This window comes from Panthera tigris, chromosome B1 (genome assembly GCF_018350195.1).
Source record: "Panthera tigris isolate Pti1 chromosome B1, P.tigris_Pti1_mat1.1, whole genome shotgun sequence".
NCBI classification, from domain to species: domain Eukaryota; kingdom Metazoa; phylum Chordata; class Mammalia; order Carnivora; family Felidae; genus Panthera; species Panthera tigris.
In genome coordinates this window covers 151,154,314-151,180,362 of record NC_056663.1, presented here as the reverse complement: position 1 = coordinate 151,180,362, position 26,049 = coordinate 151,154,314, and the positions used below count along the sequence as shown (strand labels likewise).

At 33.9% G+C, this 26,049-nt stretch overlaps 1 protein-coding gene across 3 annotated transcripts in view; it reads right to left on the bottom strand.

The window, feature by feature from the left end:
• EPHA5 (EPH receptor A5) overlaps nucleotides 1-26,049 on the bottom strand; it is a 338,394-nt gene that overhangs the window by 256,187 nt on the left and 56,158 nt on the right. For all 3 annotated transcript variants that reach the window (XM_042984445.1, XM_042984446.1, XM_042984444.1), the window contains exon 3: nucleotides 8,541-9,204. In XM_042984445.1, coding sequence (XP_042840379.1) covers nucleotides 8,541-9,204 — 664 coding nt within the window. The remainder of the gene's footprint in view (nucleotides 1-8,540; nucleotides 9,205-26,049) is intronic.

The following is a 26,049-nucleotide window of genomic DNA, read 5'->3' as shown; positions in this document are numbered from 1 at the left end:
ATCTGCATTAAGTTTTTTGAATTTTTTTTGCTCTTGAAAATCTGAAAGCAGACACTGAGATGTTTGCTGAATTACACTCAGAGTTTTCAACATTAAGTTTCTCTGTACACACAAGTTTTCCCATGAGAGCTATACTGATTGTGTTACCAAACTTCACGAAAGTCCTTTTCCTACTATCCAAATAATAAGAAAAGAAGCAAACAATAAAACAAAAGAGAGTATGTTTTAGTTTCCTCGTATACTTGAATCAACTCAATACATAAATTAAGATATGGCCTTCGTAAGATCTGTAATTATTTTTCTTCTAATAATTATCATTCTATACTAACATTATAATAAAAGGACCCTATGCAGTGCATCTCATGTTAACAAATGTTTATCATCAAGAGGTGTTTTGTACAGTGCAAGCCACTTTAGCATAAATATAATCATTAATTCTCTATCCATATGATCATGATGGAGCTCCAGTTCATTAATGTTATAATCCATTTGCACAGTAACAATACAGAATGTTCCATCAGCATAATAAAATATCCTAGAGATCTACCCAAACCAGTTATTAGAATTACTGTACGTATGAAGTATAGCATTCATGTGTTACATTTATTCTCTCTCCCTCTGTCTCCGTCTCTCCTTCTATATATAGATAGATAGATAGATAGATAGATGATAGATAGATAGATAGATAGATAGATAGACAGATAGATATGAAAAGAGAGATGGGGGAAGGAGGGAGGGACTCAAGACTATCGCTAGTATAATGTCTTTTATGAGTGAGAAAGTAAGGGTGCAAATAAAGATTAAAAGTTTGTCTAGGAGACAAACAGACCAGTTTGTTAGAGTATTTAGTTCTTTTTCCTTTCTTCCATTGCCAAGTCTCCCTGTTTTGTTATGCACATAAGGCAGAAGATTCACCAGTTACTAGCCATTGTTGGATCAATGAAACATCAAATTTTTAAAAAAGAAAAACCTTTCAAACTTTCAGTGAATGTAATAATTTCCAAGGAGCCACCCACTGAAAATACTGAATTATTTCATGTTTGATATGTCTGTGTTTGACCATAGATATTAGGAATTCTCTATCCTTAAGATAGTATACTATGTATATGAACAGACTCTTTTAGCAGGTAATTCTAGGAATTTGTAGCTCTTTTATTACTCTAATTTTAATATGCAAATACACTTTAAAATATAATTTTAGAAAGAAAAAAGATATACATAAAATTGATTAATGTAATACAACGGATCTCTGCACTGAAAGCTCCTTCTGCTTGTTATGCCATCTGTATATCTTTACATCGTTGTTTTTTGTTTTGTTTTGTTTTGTTTTGTTTTACTCCACATTTAGGTTAAACATCACTTTTCAGAGAACTATTTTCTTACTTCCCTACCTAAACTTACACACTCACACTGCCATTAGCAACTCTCATAAACTGCAACTGTAGATGTGAATCTATATGTATGTTTGTATACCTATGTGTCTGCATTCCTAGGATACAGGAATTGTATACATGGAATACAGTGCTAAGTATAATAATAAAGAATGAATCGTAATAGGTAATCAGGAAGCAAATATTCTTTATAAAAAAGATTCTAATATATTTACATAGTTTTCATCATCCAATAAATAAAAATGTAGGATTATCATTTGATAAATGGTACTGCTCAAGAATATAATTTCTAGGTTGAGAAAACTCGAGAATTTTCTAACCTGAAACTACACTGTATTTGGCAATTGACAAACATATACTCCTGTAAATACATTTTATTTTTAATGAGAGCTATAAGAAGTAGCTAATGTTTGCTGAATAAGTACAGTGTGCTAGGAAGTAAGTAATTTCCATGTAATGTCTCATAGTATTGCTATGACTTAGAGATGAAGGAAACAAGGAGTGGAGAGATTCGATGACGTACACAGGGATACAGTGCTGATAAACGGCAGAGACAGGATTGGAATACAGGCATTCTGGCCAGAATCCACGTGTTCAAACCACTAGAGTATGCTGCCTCTCACAAGCAGCATGTTCCCTACGATATCCAAGTTAAATCAGTCATATTTCCAAATGTACACATCCTTCGTTCTGCAGAATTTTAAGAAAAAGATTCACTTTTGCAAAGACAACCAGTCTATAGACATATTTAGTTTTTAGCAGCACATCTACTTACATGGACAATTAGTGGTTCTGACCTGGTTAGAATTATGCCCCCAGGGATCATTTAGCACTCTGTGGAGGCATTTTTTGATTATCAAAGTGGGGAGGGGTGTCCTACTACATCTAGTGGATTAGAGGCCAGTGATTCTGGAAACATCCTACAATGACTAGGACTACCCCGTAACTCAACAAAAAATATCAATAGTAAACAGTGGCCCCAAATATCAATAGTACCAGTGTTGAGAAACCCTGATTTAGAAAAAAACAAAAAAACAAAAACAAAAATAAATGCAAAGTATGCTCTAAAACTGTGACATAACTAATCCAAAACTATTAAGGAGGAGTTAAAACAAAAAAGAAACAATTTCATTATTCTCATATATAATACCTACCAATGGATGAAATGATTTAACCACTAACTTGTCTTGGTCATGGTTCTCAGAAGCAGGACACACACACACACACACACACACACACACACACGCACCACTGATATTCTGTACTTCCACAAATACCATCTTTTGTTAAAATTTTGAAATTAAAATCAGTTTCCTTTTGTTGTATAAAAGAGCATACCAAATAGAACCAAAAAGTTCAACCCCTTTGATGTTCTTTGGTAATGTGCCTAATTAAAAATAACTAGGCTCTCTAGTGCATAATTACACAAGCACCTAATACTCTATATTTCCAGTCAATTTTGTTTCAAACATAAATATGCACCAGAAGTATGAATGATCGACATACTACTCCCTGCAGTATCTGGACTGTTTCTGAATCAAGGCTTTTTCTTGAGCTCAGTATTTGCACTACATTTTCCTTGCTATGCAATCATCTCCCAGTTGGACAATTAATAAGTGCTTTTTCTCCACAGCCCTTGGCATGTAACCTCGCTTACCCTGTGTTTTAGCATGCACTATATACCTTCTTCACTCTGACTGGTTTTGGCAGTGACCCACAATCTAAATCTCTTTCCTCCATTTGATATAAGTGAAACTATAATTATCTAGGGGTAATTTCAAATTACTACTTCATTCCACTAGCAACTGATGAAGATTAGTGGTCTTGCCTTGCATCTGAGTAAGTCAGCAACATAATCACAGGAGAACTCAGCAGGCAACATTTGATTCATGTGAACTCAATTACTTCTGTCAAACACATTCACTTCAATAAAAAGCAGAAACTTCCAAAATGAGGTTTTGCTAATAATTTTGTACTCAAAAAAAATTTCATATGACTCTTAAGGGGCAAAAATAGCATGAATTTCATCAGAAATAATAATAAATAACAAGTAGGAAAACATACTTGTATAAATGGATTTAATACATTATTAGTTTCTGAAAGAACATTTCAAAGAAATAAATTTGTATACTTTAAACAGTTTATTATTGAAAATATGGGCATAGAAGTAAGCCTTAGAAAAATAAATAGATTCTATATTTTAAATTAATACAATAGAAACAAGAGTTTTTGTTACCTCATTAAAAGCAGGGTATTATGGGAAAGGTAGTTAATTTCTCTTAAAGGAAATTAAATAAAGGGATAAGAAGATGATACAGCATGAGTTGTTAAACAGACAGAGATTCCTGAATTACTTCTTGGTTGTCTTCTGGATTGAAATCATATGTTAATGAGCTGCCTAGCATTCTGAGTCGTGATTGTTTAGTCTCTAAAACTAGTTGTGTCAACTCCATCATGCCCTGCATCTCTATACCAGGTCACATGAGCAACTACCTGGTCATATCCTAGTACAGGCTTAGTAAATATTAACATATGATGATGATTAAAACAGATCTATTCACGCTTCAGCTTCTTAATATAGTTATATCCTTAATTAAATCCCAACATATTTTGATTAGCAAAGAAACAGTAATTAAATGTAAGTGTATAATAAGTGTATATTATAAATACATTTCAGGATGTGATTTCTAAGGTCTAAATCACTAAGATGGTCTCTATCACAGTTAATATGTCATATGCCAACCATATATGGTTTAACACACAGAACTTGAACATTTGGCCTGATGATCTTAGGACTAAGAAATGACTGGTTTAAGAGACACTTTGTCAATTTTGTGACTGAAGAGACTTTCTACAAATAAATACAAAGGTTAAAAAAAAAAGGAAATCAATACAGGGGTACCTGGAGACTTGGTTGAGCGTCCAACTCTTGATTTCACCTTGGATCATGATCTTGCAGACATGGGTTCGAGCCTCACGAGGGGCTATGCACTAAGTGCGGAGACTGCTTGGGATTCTCTCTCTCTCTCTCTCTCTCTCTCTTTCTTCCCCTTCCCGCTTATGCTCTCTCTCTCAAAATAAATAAATAAACATTAAAAAAAAAAGAAACCAATATAGTAGTTTGCCTTTATCCACTCTTTTGTTTTCGGTGTTTTTAGTTACATGCAGTCAACCACAGTCCAGACTCAGATGATTCTCCTGACATACTGTCAGAAGTTCAGTAGTAGCCTAATGATAGATCACAGTGCCTACATCATTCCCCTCACTTCATCTCCTCATGTAGGCATTTTATCATCTCACATCATCACAAGAAGGGTGTGTAAAGTACAAGATATTTTAAGAGAGACATCTCATTCACATAACTTATTACAGTATATTATTATAGTGTTACATTTTATTATTAGTTGTGGTTAGTCTCTTACTGTGCCTCATTTAAACATTAGACTTTATCATAGGAAAAAGCATAGTGTATATAGGGTTTGGTATATATGCAATTTCAGCCATCCCTGAGGGTCCTGGAACGTAACCTCCTCAGATAAAGGAGCAGTACTATAATTTTAAAGCACAATCTTCTTTTATACCTTTGCCCATTCTATTTTCTCCTGAATTTACTTCTCTACCTCTCGACTTATGGTTTCTTTCTTATTTCTTAAGATAACCTTCAGCATCCCTGCCATCAAGGAGTGTGTGATCTAGTGGGAGTAAAGACAGTCATTAATCAAATAATTAATTAACAAAAGATGCAATATCATAACTCTAAATGGTTCAATGAAGGGAAGATACAGAAGTAAATAACAGAGAGGCCTAACTTTGAAGAGTCAGGGAGAGTTTCCCTGAGGAAGGGGTGTTGGAGGACACCCCTGAAGGATTAGTATGAGTTAATCAGGCGTGAAGTAGATACAAGAATGTTTCAGGGCAAGAGAACAGATTCATAGAACAAGTAGTATAAGTCAGCAAACTGCTCTTGAGAAGGTGAAAAAAAGAAGCCAGTGTGACTAGTGTAGAGAGAAGAGGAGGAAGCATAGTTTAAGAAGTGTCTGAGGCAAAACCATGCAGGATCTTAAGTTACTGTAAAAAATTTACCTTAATGGGCAACCATTGAAGTATTTGAAGTTTGTGGTGGGGTTAAGTGGGGACAGCGAAGGATGGGTGTGCAAAACCACGAGATTTGCATTTCTGTAGAGGTGATACACTCACATGGCTCAAAAATCAAACTATTATATAAAGTCATTCCTTATATTTGAAAGTAAAGTTCCAACAAGACATACTTATAGATTGGAAGAAAAGAAATAGAGAAAAGTGGATGATTTTAAGAGACAGCCTGGAGGTGATTTCTATGAATATTTTGTGATAAATAAGACCCAGGTAGCAAGTAGGAAGGAGATGTTAGGAATGATTCCTAGATTTCTGCCCTAACAAGAATAGTTTAAAAACATCAAGATCCACATTTAATGGTTTGAGGATAGCATATTAAGATCACAGAATTATTTAAAGTTATGATGGAATTTTATATGCCACACACAGGGACATTTACATTTGCATATTCTTATTACGTGTAGATATAAATGTCTCAGGAATATCTGTGATACCTTAATTCTCCAAAATCAGCATTCAAAACTTATTTATTCATTCAATGAAGTAGGTTATTTATAGGGTAAACATTTGAAACTCCTCATAGAGTGGCCACATGCCATCTGTATTTTGGAAAACACCAAGAGGCACTATTCAAACGGACTATGTTGCGTAGAACACCCTCTGGGGCTGGGTAGTTCACTATTTTCATGACCCCACAACCTTTGTTCCTATTACCAGGGTAAGATAATAAATGAGTTTAGACAGACCAGCCTAGTGAAGTTTTCTACAATGTAGCTAGCCTCTCTGATTTACCCCACTGTCTCTCAGTTAGGTTTCTAACTGAGTGTGGGAAGAGAAAGATATGCATTGAACGCCTGGATTGAGAAACATTCTGTCAGAACACTACTTCCCAAGATACTTTCATGACAAGCATGCAGAGAACGTTTTAATCCCAGCGAAATAAATAATTAGCTTCTAAAAAGGCAGAGGTCTTTTATACCCTCGGTCCATCTGGATGAAGACAAAGGTCACTGTGTTCTGCACTGAACTGACCACATACCATTCTCTAAAGTGACATAAACAATCAAATATAGCATGTTGCTTTGTAATATTAGAAAATGAAATTTTGAAAATGTAAGATTTATATTATAAATATTTTAAACAAAATAATGAAATGTATTCAACAGATTATGCTTAATCTCCTGCTTTGATTCTACAATTACATATATCTTCACATTACACTCAGAGAGCCATTCAAAAGAAAAGTTAAGATAATGTTAGTTAGAACTTTCTTTCACATCTAATCCCAAATAAAATATAATTAACTTCCCTGGAAAGTTAAAAATGATTTCCAAAACATAATTGTGATTTAATAAAACTTCGCATATATGTATGTACATATATAAAGGTATAGAGAGTTGTAGACACCATAAACTTAATTGTAGATGATATTGTAGGGATACAGAATATGAGCTGATGAGGAAAAAGAAGTTTTCATTTATTTATTTTTGAGAGAGAGAGTGCAAGTGAGCGAGGAAGAGAGACAGACAGAGAGAGAGAGAGAGAGAGAGAAAGAGAATCCCACAAGGTGCAGAGAGAGCGGGAGAGAGAGTGCAGAGCCCGGAGCAGGGTGCAAGCTCATGAACCGTGAGATCATGACCTGAGTCAAATTCGGAGGCTTTCATCAACTGCACCACCCAGGTGCCCTGAAAAAAATTTTTTTAAATGCTGCAGTGTGTTTCTAGAGAGAAATAATTAATCAAAATCACTATGATTTACAGGTAATTTCCCTAGTTTTGATCCCCTGGATCTATAATCAATTTACAGTCAGGCCTGAACAAACTTGAGCAAGTCTGATTCACATTATATAGTGGATTTTGAAAAAAAAATGTACTTGAAGCTACCAGGTGGGATAAGGGTACTTCTCGGCATTTGGTTTTCTCTTCAGTTAATAAGTCTCATTACCTATTTAGCATGTGCACAGCATGGTAGAAAAAGGTTCATAAGGATGAATGAATTTTTTTTAAGTAAAAATGTTTTCTTCCTCATAAACTGTTCTTCACTTTGACATAAAGTAAAACCCTGTTCCCCAAAGCCATTGACAAACATCTAAGTTTAACTCACCACATTGTGGACAAAAGAAGGATATTTTCAAATGAAGGGGATAGCACACATGATCACATTTCAATTAAGAAAATAAAACAAAAAAATTCCGCAAGTATAAATTGATTTGAAATAAGCGTTTTGTGTTGGCTCCATCTCCAAAGTTATTTTCTCAGGTACTACTTATTATGCATTCAATACTGACTTGTAAATTTTTAAAAATTTTTTAATGTTTATTTATTTTTGAGAGAGAGAGCACGAGCAGGAGAGGGGCAGAGAACGAGGGAGACATAGAATCCGAAGCAGGCTCCAGGCTCTGAGCTGTCAGCACAGAGCCCCACATTGGTTTGAGCCCATGGACTGCAAGATCATGACCTGAGCCTAAGCTGGACACTTAACCGACTGAGCCATCCAGGCACCCCTGACTTGCAAATTTTTAAAAGCGAACTTGTAATAACAATTATATGTGAACAACACGCTGACCAGCATTTTCGTATGGGGTTCATATGGCTGAACTTATTTCTGAAGAACTTTTTAAAGGCAGTTAAAAGCATGCCAAACAAGTCACATCTAACACATGCATTTGAATTTTATATAGCAAGGTAAGGTTACTATTTTCTCTTCGTGGAGAGACAATACTTTGTAGCAGACAATACTCACACAAAGAAATAATCCTTTGGTTTGAGTTGCTCAAGATAAAACTTCTGAAAGTAAAATGAATATGAAATACTACACTGCAAGTAAGACACTCTGTGTGTATTAATTATGTATATTCAGTAAAATATTACATTAAATCTTTGATCGTTGCCAGAAATTTTAAAATTCTGAGAAGAGAAAAATCAAACTTGGAGAGAAATAATCTCCATAAATTAGCAAAGTAAAAGGTCATCTGCTCATAATCATTGGAGGAAATACATATACGTGATCCAACTGGTGCAGACAGTTCCTGCAGATCTGCAGGCAAATTCTTACCTTGACAGGTGCCATTTTTCTCCTCATATCCTGCCTTGCACATGCATTTCCCGATGGGCACCAGCCACTCCCCTTCAGCGCTGCAGTGCATTTTGGGTGGTTCGTCTGTCACAGAATGGTTGACACAGGAACCTGACACTTCAAGCAACTGCGAGGAGTCAGCTCCAGTGATTGTGTCAGGGAACACAGCCAAGTGACGTACCACAGAAGGGCATTTTTTATAGTACACACGCACAGAAACCAGAGCAATGCAAGCACCCACATCTTGAAAGGCAAGATAAAATCCTTTCTTGCTTAGAGGTCCTACATCTCTGACCTCTGTATTCAGTTTCATAACGCGGTCACCAAGATCAAGCTCTGTAAAGCTTTCATCGGCAGCAATGGTATCAATTTTGATGTACTGGTTTTCCTTGATGTTTCTCCCATTCTCATCATCCGACTCAAAGTAATACATGTTAAAGGTTTCCTTACAGGTTCCCAATCCTCCAGGAAGACTGTTGCAGTCACGCAGAGTAAACTTGAGTTCTATAAAGATTCTGGAAGCACCTTCATTGGAAATCCAACTGGTCAAAAGCCAGTTATTCTGATTCTGTTCCATAACTTTGCATACTTGGTATGTGTGGATAGGGGCATAATTTTCATCAACTTCGCCAATCTCCTCCCACTATATAATGTAAAATAGAAAGAAAATTTTTTTTAATATTTAGAAAATAGCTAGTAAACATAGTCAAAGGAAACTATTTCAGATCTAGAAATTTCTGCCGCCTTCCTCTATGGTATCAGAAGAGGAAGCTCTATAATGAGAACTTTAAAAATACCTTTTAGATTAAGTAAATTAATAGCACATTAGTCACTGTAACTCAAAAGTTAACACACACACATTTCAGGGGAAAAAGAGCATGTATTTCAGAGAAAAAGAAGAAACTGCATGTGGGTGCAGTTAACAAGCAGTGAAAGGATGTATATTTGGAAGAAAGTGAAGTATAAAAGCTAAGAAAGTAGATAAAATGTGACAGAAAAAAGAAGTACATTAAAAAAAAGACAACAGTAAAAAAGCAGTAAATATGGAAAAGAAGGGATAAAGAAACATGTGAATCCACATTTATTTAATTCTGGCATGTTACAAATAACACATCAATGTAATAAAATGTGAGAGAAAATTCATTACTTTAAAAATTAAAAATAGATGCTTATTTCATTGAACCAATCTGTTTAGGATTCTTTTGCAAATTGGATAGCTAAACTTATTCATAGATTTATCTATGAAATATAAGCCTAGAGACAGATATAAAATAGAGACAAAAATTATATATGAAGAACCTTGTCATTTTGAATACTGAGTTCTTATTATATCCTGGGAATGCATTAATTCTTTTTACCAATTCATTATTTTATGAATAATGACATTAAGAGTTTGGAATATATATAAGGTACAGAAAAAATTAAGCATGACTTATATAGCTTCCAAAATATTAGGTCAAAGAGATCTAAACTTACCTCTTTCCCAATAAAATTCCAGCTTTTAGACTTTCAGTGTACCATAATCACTTTCTAAACAATATAGAACCAAGTTTTTATTCTCCATAAGGATGTTATTATAATTTAGGGAGTTTTTTAAACTTGTACAGAATCTGTGTACAAAACTGTGTGTGTATATAAATATAAATATATATATATATATGGATATATGTATATCCTTAAAAATGACCCTGAAACACAAAGAGCATTGAAATCATACTGACTTTCAATAAATCCAGAGTTCGATTTCAGACTTTAAATATTATAGATAATAAACTTCATAAACTTCATCTCTTTAGACATGAATTTAAATAGAGCATTATTTCTTGATTCTGCTCAACTGACAAAGATGTGAAAAATGGGGAGTCACAAGGGATGCACATAAATCGTGTACCTCAGATGGTCCCTCTCAAAATTCTAGCTGCCATCAGACAAGCATAAGTAAAATGTGCTAATGAGCGAAAACTGCTGAGCTCCTTAAATTCACAAGAGAAAGACATCAAGATTTTATCTTAACCACTTTCACATCATGGTGTTATGTGAAGCCTTAGTTCTTTCATTTAATCTCACTTTTGTCTTCTCTCAAAATGTACATAAACTCTACTTAGCCTTGGATTTCCAAAACAGCTTTCTCTTTCAGCAATCTGTCACTAAACTATTTACATTAGCTTCCTGAAGTGATCCAGCTATAAATCTCTTTATTATAAATGGTTACTGAATGCCATTATTAATATTTCAAGCAAAAGAGCACATCAACTAACCAAATAAAAATAATACAAATGATCAACTTACTGTACCAAAACTAAATAGATATATATTCTTTGAATTAGTAAAATGGAAAATGGCATCAACAAATTTTTTCTCTGAAAAAAAAAGAAAATCAAAATGCTATATTATCTGTTTTAGATTATTTTATCACAGTCTTCCAATACAAAACACAGATTTCAAATCTTTGACCTTAAATCATTTACAAAAAAAAAAAAAAAAAAAAAAACTATTTCTGCATCATATATTCCAATACAACACTGCTAGCAAGTAGGAGGAATTGGACAAGTAAGAGGGATCAGAGAAACAGCATCTTCCTGGATTATAAATTAAGCAATTCACAGTCTTTGTACAAAGTCCAAGGTACCACAAATATTATTAAAAATGCAAGCCAAGCAGCACTCGACAAGACAGCTTAATAGTTACTGTTTCAGGTGATAATTTCAAAGTATGTGCATAAGCAGCTACTTCTCCGAATATTCTTAATTAAGAAGAGAAAAACTATAATTTTCTTTGATGTTATAATCTATCATGGTGGGATTTTATTTATTTTTCTTTTCAAGTGTCCAAAATATAAATGGAGGCTCACATTTTCTATTTTTAATGAGGGAACAGAAAGACTTTAATTTAAATAATTATAGCCATAAGCCATTCAGAGAATCAACTGGGTAATACATACATTTTCCCATAAATATCTGCTCCTATGTACAGCAATATGCTAAGAAACAGACAAAAAAAAATCATTTATTTTGGTTTGAGTAGTTGAAATAAAACTTTGAATTCTTACAAGTTTTCTTCCTTTTTAATACCAAGTGGGCCTCTTGCTGTCCTCAGCAAAAAATAACATCAATGAGGAAGAAACAAAGGGGGTGAAAAGAAAGTAACACAAACCAAGAAATTAAGAATGTGGCAGGTCTATTCCTAGACACTTTGGCAAATGTCATGTCAAGGAAACTGTAGTGGTTTAATGAAGGCCACAGACAGAAAACATGGTATTTGGGGTTCAGTTTTGTTGAATTGTTATGATCCCATGGTTTAATAAAAGTATTTGTTGCTCCTTGATTACTACAAGCAATGTGCCTGGACATTTTGGAAACACGATCACTGCAATATGGTGGCTGTAGTCCTTTCTTCAGGTCTGGCCACTCCTCAAGAGCCATCCTCCGATCCCACATTTTTCTCTACGTTTGTTTCCTCCTTACTCACATTTCTTTGTTTTAAGATTAAAGAACTGGTTTTACACAGTCAGCTTAGGCTGACTTGATTTCTTTCCCAGATGCATGGGCTTGCTCCTTTTCCTGCTGGGCACTAAAATCTCTAAGTCAGTTGCGTTCCAATCCTATGCCTGACCTGGCATCACAAGCCAGCCATAGTCATCAGAGCAGTGGCGAACAAAAGGACTTCTTTTAATATCCATATGTATATCAAAATAAACATACAAAACTTGGAGTTACCGACTTTTCCTACCCAAACTATTAAGAACTACTTTTTTAAAAAAAAATTTTTAAACGTTTATTTATTTTTGAGAGAGACAGAGACAGAATGTGAGTGGGTTGGGGCAGAGAGAAAGGCACAGAATCTGAAGCAGGCTCCAGGTTCCGAGCTGTCAGCACAGAGCCTGACACTGGGCTCGAACTCAGGAGCTGTGAGATCATGACCTGAGCCAAAGTCGGACGCTCAACTGACTGAGCCAGCCAGGAGACCCAAGAACTACTTTTCCTTGACTACCTTTCTCATTGGGCTAGTAGGTTTCTTGCCCCAAGCTCTGATGGTCTCTTACCTTGTCAGCGAGGTTCCCATTTACTATCCTCTAGCCTATACTTCACATCTCTTTCCTTCAGAACTTAAAAGTACTCTCTCAGGACACACAACCCAGCTGGAACCTTCCCTTATATTCCATCTTCAAATACACAGTAGGAATCATCATGTGAACAGTCTCGATTTGGACCTTGCAAGTTATCAGGGGGTGCTTATTGCCCAGTTCTGTTTTCAATATTGTGTTTCTATGTATCTTTCTTCCACAGAAGGAAGTAAAGAGGCCTAAATAGAAATATGTGATTGTTTTTGTACGGAGGAAATATTATCAGCCTGAAGCCCCAGTTATAATCTCTGCTCTTACCTTACATAGATACATAAACCGAGACCCCACCACTGGCACTGGTTACACAAACTATAGAGAGAATTGAAACTCTCTATTCCAGTCATTTAATGTCTAATATAAAATATTAGTAGGGATCTTAAGAGATCTGGACCTACTGTTCATTTTAGAAATGAGAAAATTGAAAACTAGACAAAAGAAAAGATTTTCTCAAACTCACAGATGACAACCCTGTCCATCTGACCATCCCCTCTACCTGTATCTACATCTGTCTTCTTCTTGGCACATTTCTGTCCTTGGTGTGAGTATTTGTGTGTGGGATTCCTTGATTCACTATCATCAACTGCTACCCCAGTAGGTAAAAATGAAATTCACATTTTTTTTCAGCATCATATAACTATAAACTTTTCTTTTCTTCTTTTCTTTTACTCTTTTCAATTTCTCTTTATTTCTTTTCCTTTCCTTTTTTTTCTTTCCTTTCCTTTTCTTTCTTTTCTTTTCTCTTTTCTCTTCTTTCTTTTCTCTTCTTTCTTTGTTTTTTTATTTTCTTTCTTTTTCTTCCTTCCTTTCTCCCTCAGTATACACACAAATATATATTTTTAATACTCCAAAACACAAATATGAGAGTAGAGATTTAGTTGCCTTGTTCTCTACTATATCTCAGAGTCTGATACCACAGGGCACAGATTAGCACACCTGATAAATATTTCATATGAATGAATATCAAACATGTATACATTCCTTAGCCCAGAGATCTGCTAATTCAAAATATGAAATAATTCAAACATGGTAAATAAATGGTTGCATGATTTGTCTTCTGTGTTTGTTTGAATAATGATACAATTTGTTCTGTGTAAACTGTCTGAATTTTATAAATTTAAAAAAGAAAGACAGCTTATAAATTCATGTTTTTTTGAAAATTAGTCTTCAATATAAAGCTCTAAGCATTTAAGACATTTTCTTTATTTTAATAATTTATACAATTACTTTGAGTTCAGTTTTGTATATCAACCTGTAGAGCTATTTTTCATTAGCATCACATTTTAAAATTTTAACATATAGATCAGTTTAGATATCTTATTTTTTACCATAATATGTTTTAAAATATTGTTTTCACTTTTCACTCACTTTCTTCACTATTCTATGCATATATACAAATTAAATTAAAAATTCAGAATATAGCATATCAGTTAGTGGCACTATACTTTCATATTTCAGTCAAACAATATTAGGACTCTCTTAGTGATCCTCTTTGGCAGAGTAGTATAAAAATACAGTTAAGAATCAATTACTTCTAGTTTTACTCTGAATACCCAAAGTATAACTTTGTAGCAATATCTTGTTTACTACATGTTTCTTTGAATATAGGAATAATTGCCTATTATCCTTTAATATCACAATATTTTATATGATGCCTTTTGGGTTTTTTTTTGTTTATTTACTTATTTATTTTTAAGACAGAGAGAGACAGAGCATGAGTGGGATAAGGCAGAGAGAGGGAGACACAGAATCTGAAGTAGGCTCCAGGCTCTGAGCTGTCAGCACAGAGCCCAACGCGGGGCTCGAACTCACGAACTGTGATATCATGACCTGAGCTGAAGTTGGATGCTCAACCGACTGAGCCACCCAGGCGCCCCAAGTATGATGTCTTTTGAAATGCTCCAAAAAGAAATTAATTCCAGGCTTCCCATTATATTTAAAATACATTTAGATGTCATCTGCTATGATTTGCAGCGTGTGTGTGTGTGTGTGTGTCTGAGTGTTGTATGTTTGCTAACTTCACTGAAAGGAATCTAATCTAAAATTACTAATTAACTGTTGTTTTTAAAAGAGCAGTACCTTTCCATAATCTTAGAAAGTGCCTGGGAAATAGTTTGACAATGTGCCCAAATTTGGAGGTAAGGCACTTAACCTATTATAACTAGTGAGCAACACATTCCAATTGTTACCTCATAATATGTTTACTTAAAGTATAGAATTTCTGGAAGCTTCCTGCTACACAAAAATCAGAGGAAATACAATATAAAATAATCATAAACTTCAAACACACTAAAGATGTTCATTATTTCATGTTATTTTTTTCTATTATTTTGGTCTACTATACTGATTAAAATTAGGCAAAATACATTCAAGTAAAGACCTAAATGAATTGTTTTTTTTGTTTTACCCAGGTGCATAATTAACAATTACTAATATTCTTCCCCATAACATTTTATAAGACTTACTATGCTCACATAAAATCATTATCTTTTTCCTCTCTGTTGGAGGTACAATTGATCTCACTCATCTGGTGTGCCTGCAAAAGTCAGCCATAACCTAAGACATTCAATCCAGGACATTTCCTCTGAAAGAAACTAAGCCAGAAAATCCTCAAAGAATTAAGTGATTTAGGAACAAAATTAATGGCACAAAAAGTGAGGAATCCTATTATTGTTGGGACAAACTTTTTTTTTTAATCTGATAGTTATTATTAACTTTTGATGTGTTACTATCAACCACAAACCATTCCTCATTAGGAATAAATATTGTATTATTATGACTGGTGCATGTTGGGCATAAATAGGAGGTCCTAGTGGGCCTGCCTGTTCAATGGCTGCCCCATGCTTAAACACAGAGTCAAATAGGAGATCAAACTTCATCTTGGGTCATAAATGCTTTGAAAACATTTTGTTGTAATTCAGATGTAATCCTTGTAGATGTTAAAACCTCTCAACTAATATAGTACAGGAAGAAAAGCTTAGAGCTCAGTGAGTCAACTGACATTTGAGAAAATTAATACTCTCATTACATACCACATGCATGACATAATCGTAAGGAACACAACTATATCATTTTGTAGATAAGTAAACGGAGCCTTAGAGTGATTGTCATACTAAGCAGTGCCACATTAATATGTCTGACATTGTTTTCTCCTATTGAAGGGATAAAGTTATAATGCATAAATTTTGGTGGCACTTGAGATCATTTTAGCCAACAAAAGAGAAAACTTGTCATAAACTAATAAACTAGGTAATTTTGTTTTCAAAAGATAAGATTGTGGGCTGTTGTTGTAAAATTACAACACTCATTCTTCCTTGATCAATTTCCTGAATTTTGGATCAAGACCATGCACAGTCCTTTGAATAACAGAAGCATCTTGGTTTTTATGCTCAATCATAAGGACAAAATTATTTAAAAGGAATAAATACATAGCATAGAGTTGCTGTTTCCAAACTTCAATTTATCTAATAGCTATGGTTCTGTAGTAAATAAATATGACAAAATATATAGACTTTCTACAAAAATAATTTCAATCAACAATCTTATTCCATTTCCTCAATAATGTCTTAGTGGAAAAAGATTGCAACAGATAGGCATTTGATGTACTTAAAACATCTTTAAAATTCACAAGTATGATATAGAAATACTGTTGGAAATGGCTCAGTTAATTTTCTGTGTATGAATAAAGGTGAAGTCAATTACTTTATTGCCCATGGAATAGTACAAATATTTATGGGCTCAAACTCAATTCATGAAACAAATTAAAACACTTGAAAAAACCAGAAATTAAAATTTCAAGTTTATATGAATATTTTCGTAGGGAAATCCATAGACAATTGAGAATCTGTACACAGCACTAAACATGAATAGCAAAGAGTACATTTTTTCCCCTAGAAAAATAATTCATAGTTTTTTTTCTTTTCTTTAATGCTGCAGTCAGTAACTTTTTAAAAAAGGAAAGAATAAATGAAAAGAAAGAAAAAAATGAACTCTTCATTTGTTAAAAAAAAAAATATCCAAGTGCAGAAGAAATGAATTGGAGAGGGAAAAATCAAAAGGACCATATTAGACAAAATATTCACAGAAAAGGTCATGATTTTAGCAAAAATTAGTACTTCCTAGTAAATACTGTGATGAACATAATCTAAAAACAAAATGTATATATCATGATTGCTTATAAATGAATTGTTATTCCTCATTTAAAAAGACATATACTAAATAGTTTCATATAAAATAATAAAAAAATGTCATAAATACTTCAAGTTTTAAAATCTGGCTTTTTTCCTTCAAAAATTCACTTAGGAAAATGTATGGTCAATGGTCAATGATAATTTAAAAGGTAGCTAAGTGGGTAAGTATGCCTGAAATTAACAAACTAATAAACTGAATTAAAATCTTAAATGATCTCATTAGTGTTTCATTAAAAAGCAGTCCCATTAAATATGGTGCCTGTTATCTAGTTTGTCAGTGATTTTGTGCCATGAGCTATAATTTTAAAAGAAGCAAATAAAAACAAATAGATTTATAACCCCGTGATCTAGTTTAGGTCCATTTCAGTTACACTGTAAATGAACATCATGCTTAAGCTACAGTGGCTTACCACTATCTATTTTCTATCATGTTATACCAAGAGATGGTCAGTCCAACATTTGGTAACATGTAAAACCGCGGGAATGTTAATAGTCTTTCATGTGATATAACAAAAATGTTTATGTTACAATGAAAGTTCTATCCTTTCTAAAGAAATGCCCATGATCTCAATTACATACTTAAGCAAGAGTATATAATTAACTATGAATATTTTAAGATCTAAGAAGTCATATGTTTCTCCTGTTTCAGGATTTCACAGTGGACACACACATGTGTACATAAATACATGCACACACACACACACACACACACACACACACTAAAGAATTCCTTCATGACAGTCTCTGTGAGATGTTAGAAATGGTCTTCCTAGTGTTATTTAAATGTATATGGTCTCCGGGCGCCTGGGTGGCTTGGTTGGTTAAGCGTCCGACTTCGGCTCAGGTCATGATCTCACGGTCTGTGAGTTCGAGCCCCGCGTCAGGCTCTGTGCTGACAGCTCAGAGCCTGGAGCCTGTTTCAGATTCTGTGTCTCCCTCTCTCTCTGCCCCTCCCCTGTTCATGCTCTGTCTCTCTCTGTCTCAAAAATAAATAAACGTTAAAAAAAATTTAAAAAAAAATTAAAAAAATGTATATGGTCTCAATAATACTTAAAATTTCAGAGTGTCATTACTAATCTCTTTAATATATTGTCCTTTCATAGCAGCTAAAAATTCTGTGGGGAAGCTTTCTTTTCCAAGCAACATGAAAGTTTCAGTAAATGAGAAAAAAAAAATAAACTATTTTACTTGGGATTCAATTTAATGAAAATAAAGTATATTAACCTTTGGTGCACTTAATGTTTCAGGCAAAATAGATACAATTATATCCTTGCTATTCTGGCAAGACAAATAAAGGTTCAGTAAACTATTTGTGACTCTGGATTATTTATCCAGCCTATAAAATATACCAGAACATATAATGTTATCCGTATTCTCTAGTCTGGTCTCATTTATCCTGGTCTCATTTCTCAGTAGATAATATTGCACTTATGGTGTAGGCCTTGACAACAACACTCAAATCAATTTTCAATTTTCACATTAATCATATTCTTGTAATCAGTGGCTATTCAACACAAATTTCCATCCCATTTTTTTGTTGTTGTTGGGAAACAGCCACAATTTAAGCTTATTCAAATTTGAAGGATTATATTGCCATAATATGGACTAAAGTCCACTGAATTCTCTGGCCACAACTGTATTAATGAAATTCTGTAGAAATGGAGGTGGTCTATGTTTAGCTTGTTGTCCAGTCTGGAGCTTGAACTTCCATAGGGAATAGTTTTACTGTTCAGAATCCCCGTGCTTCTTTCTTTGATATGGAAATAAAAGTAGGAACAGTCATATTTCAAAATATGAGTCCATTGCAAATCCCTCCTCCTGCATTTGTTGAGCCTTGTCTGGCCAATAAATTGATTTAACAAAATACAGCTCTTTGAATAAAAGCACACATTTCTTTTTTTTTTTTTAATTTTATTTATTTTGAGAAAGAGAGAGAGAGAGGCAGAAAAAGAAAGGGAAGGACAGAGAAGGGGGGAGAGAGAGAATCCCAAGCAGGCTCCAAGCTCTCGGCATGGACCTAGTCATAGGGCTCAATCTCATGAACCGTGAGACCATGACCTGAGCCAAAATCAACAGTCGAGAGTCGAATGCTTAACCAAGCCACTCAGGAGCCCAAAAAGTACACATTTCTTACCAAAAACTTAACATGGACATTCAAAATGTTTAGTGATAGTTCTAAAATGACAATTTCAAAATGTCAGTGTCTATGTTTACATGTTTTTGATCATTAGTTTAATGCAAATTTAATTTTGAACTATATTATAGACTGGAAATTGGTAACAAGGAACACTATCTGAAGACAGGGATGACTAATCTTTACAGAAGCTATTTTACCTATCAATTCAATCTAAATATTTTATTGAATTTTATTAACTCTGTAATTTGGAAGTAACTCTGAAAAACGATTTTTCTAAGAATTCTAGGCAAATATGAAATCTTTACAGCATTAGTGGAACTGCAACAGTAGAGAAGATAAATCTTACATTTGTTCTACCTACTTGGGTCTTCTGCACACATGTTTTTCTTTTCTTCTTCTCTTCATATATTGTTTCTTTCTCTTTGTTTCATATATTATTTCTTCTCTCTCAAGAAATTGTCTCTTTCTTAGATTAGTAACCATAAATGGGAATATTGAAATTAATTTTGTACTGTGATTTTAATCTCGAAATTAAAATAAGTTATTAACTGCCTTTCTATCTGCTTATCAATGCAATACCCTTCACCAGTATATTCTAGTAATTAGAAACATAACAGGTAAATCTAGTTATTATACAGATATAGACTTTTTTAGTCTAATGAAACCTACATGTTATTTGACACTTCCCTATCTACTTGTAGATGAGCAAACAAGACCCTTGATATGATAAAAAATATATTCATAATTACAAGAAGTAATTCTCTATGATATTCTTTTATTCTTTTGTTTGCTATACAACTGATAGTTCACCCGGTATATAACTAACAGTGCCTAATAAAGATGGCTCAGTAAGCTCCTGGGCATCTCAAGCTCTTTAATAGTATTTCTCCATTCAAATTTCAGTTGGTTATACTTAATAAAGAATAAATCTATATACAATTAAATGTGTATTTATTAGGAGAAAAGTAGGCAGGTATAGAATCAAGTTTTAGAAAGGTTATAAGGAACAAGGAATCTTCTATGTAGCTGCTGGGAGTATGCATTAGTATCCAAATTTGGGGAGCTATCTGGCAGTACGTGGCAAATTATTATTTTTTTCACTAGCATTTTCATATGTGACTGGAAATACATAAGTCAAGATGTTACCTCCAACGTTGTTGGCCAAACATTGGGGCCAAACATTGGCCAAATAAGAAACAATGTACATGCCATTAATAAGAATGAATAAAATGTGTTATATTTATACTATATAACACTGTACAAGAGTTAACATTAATTCCTTTATGTGAAGGTTGCAAATACATGATATGGGGAAAATGAAAAATTTTTGAAACACTAAAATTTTAACTATACTCTTAAACATAAATAAAACACACATATACACATGAGAGAGAGAAAGGAGAGAATTGAGAGATATAGGGATGAAAGTGTAGGATAAAATGTTACATGATTAGTGAACAGTATCAATAATGTTTGGAATTCAGATATATCTGACTTCAAAGCTCATGTTTTAATTCACTACATCATGATGTCTCCCAGAGGAAGACAGAGTTTGTGTGAAAATAGTCATTCCGATGCAAACTAATAAATGGAGTAAAAGAAAGTCACTCTTCTGGTACTTTCCAAGGCACAGCCATATTTTTTTTATTCCCAAAATTCTACTCTGTACTTTATTTTTGTTTCTTTTTAACTCTGAAATAAAGCTAAAGTAGTTATTAAATACTGTCACTCAAAGTACTTTCCATGCAACTAAAATCCCACTAAATGTTTTGTGTTCCCACTAAATGTACATAAGTAAATGTTCTTAATTTTTATTTGTTTATTTTTAATTCCAGTATAACTGATATACACTGTTTTATTAGTTTCAGGTGCACAAAATAGTGATTCAACAATTCTATACATTACTCAGTGCTCATTACAATGAGTGTACTCTTTTTTTTTAAGTTTATTTATTTTAAGGGGTGCCTGGGTGGCTCACTCGTTTGGGTGTTCGACTTTAGCTCAGGTCATGATCTCCTGGGTCATGAGTTTGAGCCCCACATCAGGCTCTGTGCTGACAGCTCAGAGCCTGGAGCTTGCTTCGGATTCTGTGTCTCCTTCTCTGTCTGTCTCCCCCCCACTCGCACTCTGTCTCTGTCTCTCTCAAAAATAAACAAAGAAAGAAAGAAAGAAAGAAAGAAAGAAAGAAAGAAAGAAAGAAAGAAAGTTCGTTCATTTATTTTTGGGAAAGAGAGAGAGAGAGAGAGAGAGAGCAGGGGAGGAGCAGAGAGAGAGGAAGACACAGAATCTGAAGCAGGCTCCAGTCTCTGAGCTGTCAGCACAGAGCCCGACACAGGACTCAAACTCACAAACCCTGAGATCATGACCTGAGCTGAAGCTGACTCTTAACCGAGACACCCAGGTGCTCCACAATGAGTATACTCTTAATCCCCATCACCTATTTCACTCATCCCCCCACCCACCTCTCCTCTAGCAACTACCAGTTTGTTCTCTATAAGTAAGTCTATTTTTTGTTTGTATTTCTTCCCATGTTCATTTGTTTTGTCTTTCTCTGATTGCCTTATTTCACTTAGCTTTTTACTCTTTAAATCCATCCATCTTGTTGGAAATGGCAGATTTCATTCTGAGTAATATTCCATTGTATACATATATAAACCACATATTCTTTATCTATTCATCTAAGGATGGACATTTGGGCTGCTTCCATACCCTGGCTATTGTAAACAATGTTGCAGTAAACACAGGGGTACATACATCTTTGCAATCTTTTATATTGTAAACAAATGTTTTTAGCAAGGCAACTGTGGAATTCTTCCTAGTGTATCCTTTTCTAAGATATTAAAATCAAAAGCTTTGAGAGCTCTCTACATATGTATAATCTGCATAGTATACACATCTGTATAGTAAAGCTAGACAGTAAATTATCCCATTAAAATATGCATTTATAATTTTCCACACTCATTGCCAAAGAACTCATTTATTTGTAACACATATGAGCATTCTGCTGAACACTCCACAGCAAATAATTTGGGAAATTCTAAGTTATGGTGTTGACTGACAATTGCTTTGTTGTACCTACCCACTAGGATGCCATATTATAACGTCTTAAATTCTGGCTACTCCACTGTGACATATTTTTCATAGTACCTAATTTATATTCCTTTGTCAGTTTACATGTCTGTATCCTCCAACTGATTCACTCAATGACAAAGAAACTTGTTGTCAATTGCATATCCCCAATGTTTAGAATTATGCCAGGAGAGTTGTACAAACTCAATGCATATCTATTGAGGGTACATACATACGAATGAAAGAATGAATAAGTGAATAAATGAATGAAAATAAAAACAGCCATTTGATTTACTGCTTTACTCAGTGATGTGCTGGGACCTACAGCAAGGGAACAGAAAGAACTTTCAAGTGAGTTATTTCTCTCTCCTTTTTCTAGAAGCAATTTAGTCAGAGCACACTTGGCATGTCAACCCTGAAATGTTGCCAGCCTTTTGCTCTGGCCACTATTTTATTCCTCTCAATAATAACTCCCACCAGAAGAATGGCAAGGAAAGAGAGAGAAGGTTAAACTGAATTCTGTCAAATGTTGTTAAGAGTTGGCAGCTCCAGGAAAGGTTTTATACCAAAGAGAATTGAATCTAGTGGAAAAGGAGGCTACCTGAGTCACTGTGAATTTCATTTATCTGTATTTCATGTATCTCTGTTCCTAATTATCACTGGTAAGTGACAAGTCGGCAAGCCCATGGAGGTCTCAGAAGGTTATAAAATTGTATTAAATGGTTAAAGCCCAACATTTAAAAACATCAGTGATTAATGCAAAGCAAAGCACAGTGTATTTATTTCATGTGATGTTGAGGCTTGCTCTAACTAGCTTCTTTTCTTTTCTCATAAAATAAGATATAATGGTATCTGAAATTTCTATCATGACAAGGTCTAATTGGTTAGGCTAAATGTAAAGTTCGAATGCTGGAACATAGATCCTCTTTCACTCACCCCCACATCCATAAACAAACAAACAAAAAATGTATATATGAGCCCCTACTGACTGCAGTTCACACAATTTGGTTCACCTGGCCCAAATGAAGAACGTAAGTTGTAAGATGAAATAGAAAAGTTTCTCTGCTATATATCTGATAAACAAGATTTAGAATCTCGGTAATTTTTCGATTATATTTAATTGCAACCCTTTTAAAAAGTACATCAAATCAAAAAAATGCTAAAACTTTAATAATTCCAAAAACGTAACAAAGTAAATACTTATTGGAAATTTTTAAAAAGCAGAAAAATGTTTTATAGATCTCAAGATGCATAATGAAATTTTTTGCTTTAACTGAAAGTCTCAGTGTACTACTTCTAAGTCACAAGAATTTACAGCCATGTTTTAAAGCTAACCACCTTATAGTATCATCAAGGCAGAAACACTCTTGTCAATTAAAAAAAAAATTAAATGTTTTCTTTATTTTAGAGAGAGAGACAGAGAGGGAAAGACAGGACACAAAGCAGGCTCCAGGCTCTGAACTGTCATCGCAGAGCCCAATGAGGGGCTCAAACTCACAGACTGCGAGATCATGACCTGAGCCTAAGTAGAATGCTTAACCAACTAAGCTACTCAGGTGGCAAAGAAACACTTCCCTGATGATCTTTCTCTAAATAGTTACTTTACACTTTCATATAACCTTACTGCTGACACTGTTCATTCTTGCAATGATTTTTTTTAACTTTTTAATTTTTTTAAATGTTTATTTATAGAAAGAGGCAGAGCATGAGCAGGGGAGGGGCAGAGAGAGTGGGAAACACAGAATCAAAAGCAGGTTCCAGGCTCTGAGCTGTCAGCACAGAGCCCTACATGAGGCTCATATCCTCGAACCCAACCGCGAGATCATGACCTGAGCTGATGTCAGACGCTTAACCGACTGAGCCACCCAAGCACCCTCTTGCAATGATTTTTACAGAATAATTAATATGCCTCAATCATTTAGTTTAATGTTTTTCTCACATTCAACAACAAAGTATATACCTATGTTTATGAGATGACCGCATTTATAATTCTGATATGTTGCCATATTTAAACATTCTTTTTATAACTAAGTAGAGCTAGTAAGCAAGTAAAATACATACTTGTTCTAGTCACAGGAGTATGCCACAAAGAGATCCATGAAAAAAATAAACTGAGCATATTGACAACCTGCCAACTATTTGCACACGTACACTCATTGATAACACTCCACACTAATCTATATAAACAACTTAATGCTCCCTACATAAAAATGATGTCTAACAGTGACCGAAAATTATATTTGAGAAGTTAATATTCTTCAGAATTTCATAAACCAGTATTAGATAAACATACAAATATACATAATTTTAAGGATTTTAAAAAATCTGGACTCTCTTTGTTAGAAGAAAGACATTAAAAGAAGAGCTTTGGTATTTAATAATAGAATGTAAATTGTTACCCAAGTTAGATTTACTAACCATAAAGAATATTTTAACTACAAAAACTATACATTGATATTAAATAATTGAATTTGATTTATGCAGCCTAGTTTTGAAAATGTACCTCTAAATGGAAAATGAATAATGACTGAGGCAACTTTTTCCTATTTAAACTACCTTAACTCATTTTTTTTCTCAGCTAAAATACCTTAAAGGTGACAGTATTAAACATTCAGCAAGAGATGTACCAAGTAAGTCTCATATATATATATATATATATATATATATATATATATATATATAGGCCAGGTTTTCCTAAGTAATATCTGTATGCACAGAATTCCCATTCAATTTAATGGGGTCATGCTTACATAAACACACACACACACACACACACACACACACACACACCAGAGCTTAACACGTGTATATATAAATTCTACTCAGTCTCTTTTTTCTTATTTCATTCTAAAATATTTTTTCATACTAATATCTCTTCTTTTTTTCTTAATTGATAATACAACTGTAGAGTTCCTACTTTCTTTATTCCCCGGCTCAATTTAGAGACCTACAAAGAGGTTTCTAAACACTGGCTTAATCGTCAATCATACAAATACTTCTAGTGGTTATTAAAAACAAAGATTTTAGGGTATGACACATGACCTACAGAATCCAGGGACCCAGGAATATGTATTTTAATTATATATGATGATTAATATTTTTTAAAAATGTATTAAAAACTTAAAATGTGCATAGAACTTTTCTAAATATTCTACATATTTTAACACACCAGGATCCAGTGAGGAAGCTATTGTTATTTGGATGGGAAAACTAGTAAAGTTAATGAGTTGTGGGGCTGTAGTTCCGGTAGTATTACATCAGAGTCCTGACTCTTGACCTTTTGGCATTTAAGCAGCCTCTCTTGGTGTGTCAAATGTCTAACTAGATTCCTATAAAAATGCCCAATAAATGTGAATGACCTATACTACACTGATCACAAATAGTTACACTGTGCTTGTTTCCCAAATTAAGCAAAAAGTTCCATGAGAAAAGGATTACCATATATTCATATTTTGGATCCTTCAGCAAGATACTCGAGTTCTTTGTAGACGTTTGTTGAATTGATTCTTCTTTTCAAATCCTCCAAGTAGAAATCACAAGGAAACTTACACTATGCACAAAGGAAACATTACATAGCAAGCCTTCCTTTCATGATATAGCCTATTCTGTCATCTGACCTACTTTCTCCAACATCCCAAGCCTATTTCTTAGGCTTGGGCTTAGCCTCTTTCTTAGGCTAAGAAAAACGATTTTTATGGGAAATGATTCTTGTCACCATTAGCCATTCTATTTTTTTTATTTTAGGATTTTGAACATATTTATGTTCCTAAATTTGCTATTTAAGAATGTCTGTGGTTGACATTATAGAAAGCTAAACAAAATGGTCAAAACTATAGCTCCTCTTAGTATAAGGCCCAGATAACATCCAGGTTTCAGGTCTGGAAATACAGAGAAAGAAACTAAATTGGTCTGAAAAGAATTTATTCCCTTTCCCTCAAGTTTATTCACTTTCCTTCAATCTATATGCATACT